This window comes from Colletotrichum abscissum (assembly GCF_030869225.1).
Source record: "Colletotrichum abscissum strain IMI 504890 chromosome Unknown Scaffold_242.1, whole genome shotgun sequence".
Classification (NCBI taxonomy): domain Eukaryota; kingdom Fungi; phylum Ascomycota; class Sordariomycetes; order Glomerellales; family Glomerellaceae; genus Colletotrichum; species Colletotrichum abscissum.
Window position 1 is genome coordinate 1 of NW_026850146.1, and position 3,400 is coordinate 3,400.

General features: G+C 50.2%; 1 protein-coding gene across 1 annotated transcript; it reads right to left on the reverse strand.

The window, feature by feature from the left end:
- Positions 1–2,342: 2,342 nt before the first annotated feature.
- CABS01_16993 (uncharacterized protein) lies at positions 2,343–2,660 on the reverse strand (the record flags this gene model as incomplete). The annotated part of the gene is made up of 1 exon (XM_060550321.1): positions 2,343–2,660. The coding sequence occupies one exon, from the start codon at positions 2,658–2,660 to the stop codon at positions 2,343–2,345; it is 318 nt and encodes a 105-aa protein (XP_060399736.1).
- Positions 2,661–3,400: the final 740 nt, after the last annotated feature.

Here is a 3,400-nt window from a genome sequence, read left to right on the forward strand (position 1 = left end):
CGTGACAGCCTACAAGGCGATCGAACAAACTCGTCGCCTCCACTAGGACGAGTCTCTGCCACGCTACAGATGCATTTGAGTTCGGCATCTCCAAAAGCAAGCTGTGCGCCCGCGTCTCACACCGCAAGCCACTGTTGCTAACTGTCGGATTGTAAGTCCAATTCGACCTCGAGGCAAGGGGTCCGCGCAGGGACCACCTACAAGCCCCACTTACGAGAATCGCGGCCTGCCCAACCCGTGGGTGGAACCTCTCTCTTACACCTTACGCAGAAGTTAAATTAGATCAATTGACCTCTTCGTCAACTGACGGTTCGAACCGAATTCTCTGTGATAGGGATATCAACACTAATGTTCAAAAGTATTGCTGAAAGTCTACCACGTATGCATATTTCGGCGGTGCAGCAAGCAGACAGGATACCTCGCGAGTTTCGAGAACAAGCCACAATCAGACCACCCGATAGGGAATGGGCCGCTCTGCGGCTGTAGCGCATAGCCCACTAAGAGAGTCGAGCTTGTGCTCGGAAAACTTAGCGGTCAAGAAAGTGGATTCAAAGTCAGCCGACCCCGACAACGAAGGCTTCCTCGAAAACCGTGTTAGAAGGTGTGCATCGAGGAAATGGTCCGTCCATCTCCCGCCGTAGGAGGCCCAACGGACACCGCGAATGGGGCAGAACTTTGGTCCGGAAGGCCAACACAGTTTCCGGTTGAGGCTGCTGGCGGCCGGTGCTTCGACGCTATTACTTCCACTTCCTTGTCTGCGAAGTAACAATCACCAAAAAAGTCGAAGGGCGGGTCAAGCGAATGATGCATTGCGCTAATTAGCCGGTGGTTAGGTTATGTCGCGTCCAAATGGGGCTAGTGGCTCCTGCACACTGCAGGCAACGATTGGTCGTCCGCCCTTGCACTGCGACGGCATGGCAAATCCGAAGCTCCAAAGGTTATGGTCGCTTGCTCGGGAGAAGCACAGTCCAGGTCTCTCAATTTGCTCGTTCATCGAAGCGGGGGCAGCTGCAGCGCCTCAAAGTCAGGTGGGCCAACATATTACTAACGTTAAACCAACGTCATTCTAGTTTTCACCACATCTCAAGATATAACCAACAGCTGATTTGTAACGCATAAGGACCGGTCTGCCGCACCTTTGGCCAATAGAGTCTAGCCTGTTCGTTTTGTCAGTCTTCGCGGTAGCAGCGGCGGTAAACTTTTCGTTAGCCTGGCGTGTGCAGTAGTCTGCTCAGGATGGCACGCCAAATCCAAGCCCGTTGAGCGATGATGGGGAACATGCACAGTAGTTTCGTCTCAACTGCGCATCGTCTCAACTGCGCAACATAACCAGATGCAATCAAGCCTGGCTGAGTATGGAATACTTGACAATTCGCGTTGTTCTGGAAGGACTAGATGTATTTTTCACACCCACAGACGAATCGATCTTCAAATGCGCAGCATGCTCCACGTGCGATGGTACCTGCACCATCGAAATCGGATTGGTAATAGTGTATTGGAGGGAAGAGGTCAGGCAAGAGGTGACATTAGAAGCCGCGGCTTTACTAGACGACTTACGTAGTGCTACGGCTCTCTCTATAGCTATCTTCCGTCCGATAAATCGGTGTTTCCAATGCCAGGCCCTTCTCCAAAACCTCGATGTATTGCTGGAGGAAGCGTTTTGATCTCTTGCTCAATGGCACTGAGACTGACGTAAAGTTGGTTCATCTGTTGGACTGGTGAATTTGGAAGGTCACGGTCGAAAACGGACATGCTGAAGGTCGTTCTTGTGCGGACGGTGCGTCTAGAGAAACGCAGCTTTGCTTCGCCAGCCCACATGCTTCTTGTACATTTCTGATCTTCAACCGCGATAGCAAATGGGGGGATGCAACGGAGATGAGTATAACAACAATGGATTCCATGACTATATGCCATCCCTACGTAATGCGAGCTCTCACACGCCATAGTCAGAGGATCCACCACTCAGGGCCCAATTCTTGGCTCTCGAGGGGTATCTGAGACAGCTGACGTTTGTGTAAGCGCTATTTGGCCTCTTTTCGTGTTATTTTTCATTGATGCTTTTGTCGCATGCTGCTGGTTGGAGTCCACTCTGTAACTTCCCTCTCTCACATGCTGCAACCTATCCGGTAGAAAGTGTAAAGTCCCCTGCTCCCACGTCAGCACTGGCCTTCCCCGCGCTGTTCCATGGTTTATGCCCCGGTTCAAAGTTGGAGATTCCCCGATGACACAGAATACTTCTGCCCGAGTCTGAAAGCCGTCAGTGAGGTCTATCTGGCGATCCCTCTGCGCACAGCATCTGCTTTCGGATGGTTGCGTAGCGGTTGTCGCAGCGCTATCTGATTTTATCTTTGGCTTCCCTGTTTCCGTTGGTTTCCGAGCCAGATTGATACCAGTTGTAGAAGGTTTCTGCGTGTTTTGCGCAATTTCCGAACTATCGGTGGCCCAGGCCCGGCTCGGCGACTGTCCTGGCTTAGTCGATTGCGTGTGGGTCTGCGTCGTATTTCTGATACCTCCTTGCTGTTTGATACAAAGTGAGGGGAAAGAGCGAATTCCAGAGATCGTATAGTATTGCTTGGAAAGCAAGTTAACATTGTGAGCGCAGCAAGTGTAAGGGTAATCGTTGCGGTCAACATCTTCTGTTTTATCTTTGGTATCCTCATGTAACCTTTTGGCGCTACTGTTAGAATGTCTGGACACGGTATCAAGCGCCCCGTTTCGGTCACTCTATTTTAGTGATGCATCATAGGTGTCACAGATCGCGGCAGCAAGACTGGGTCAGGCGGCTAACATCGGGCTGCACCCGATTGTTCTATCCATCGAATAGCAGATACAGCAGACGGACGCTAAATATTCCGACTCGCATGAGTTACTCACGGCATTGCGGCAATAAGAAATAGTGTATTACGCATCTTGTGATAGAAATCATGCTCTCTGCTTGGAGCTTATGAGCCTAGAGTTTCAATTTGATAAAAAAGCAATAGGCATCGTGATAGTCTGCATGGGAGATCGTGCCGAGATTACGGCGCCATCCTACACCCCAATCTCAAAACATGACACATGCAAACCACATTTCCTTTACTTCAAGACTGAGACAACTACTCAGTATATTAAGAAAACTTTTCGTCTCTGCAGCATATAGACTGACTTCCGTTCTTGTTCCAAAACTCACAGCAATGACTTAACGCATGGCCTCACACTCTACCTGCTATCACTCAGGTGCAATCGTCCCATAACTCCCCATCAGAACTTTCTTTACACTGCAGCGGGTATGTACAATCCTGCCAGCAACCACGGAAAGATTGAGGTCGGCCTCGAACTATGCCGTTCTTTCCATACCCCACAATGTCCACGCATCTCTTTCTTTTCGCACCCTTTCTGTTCACGCAACAATAGTGACCAT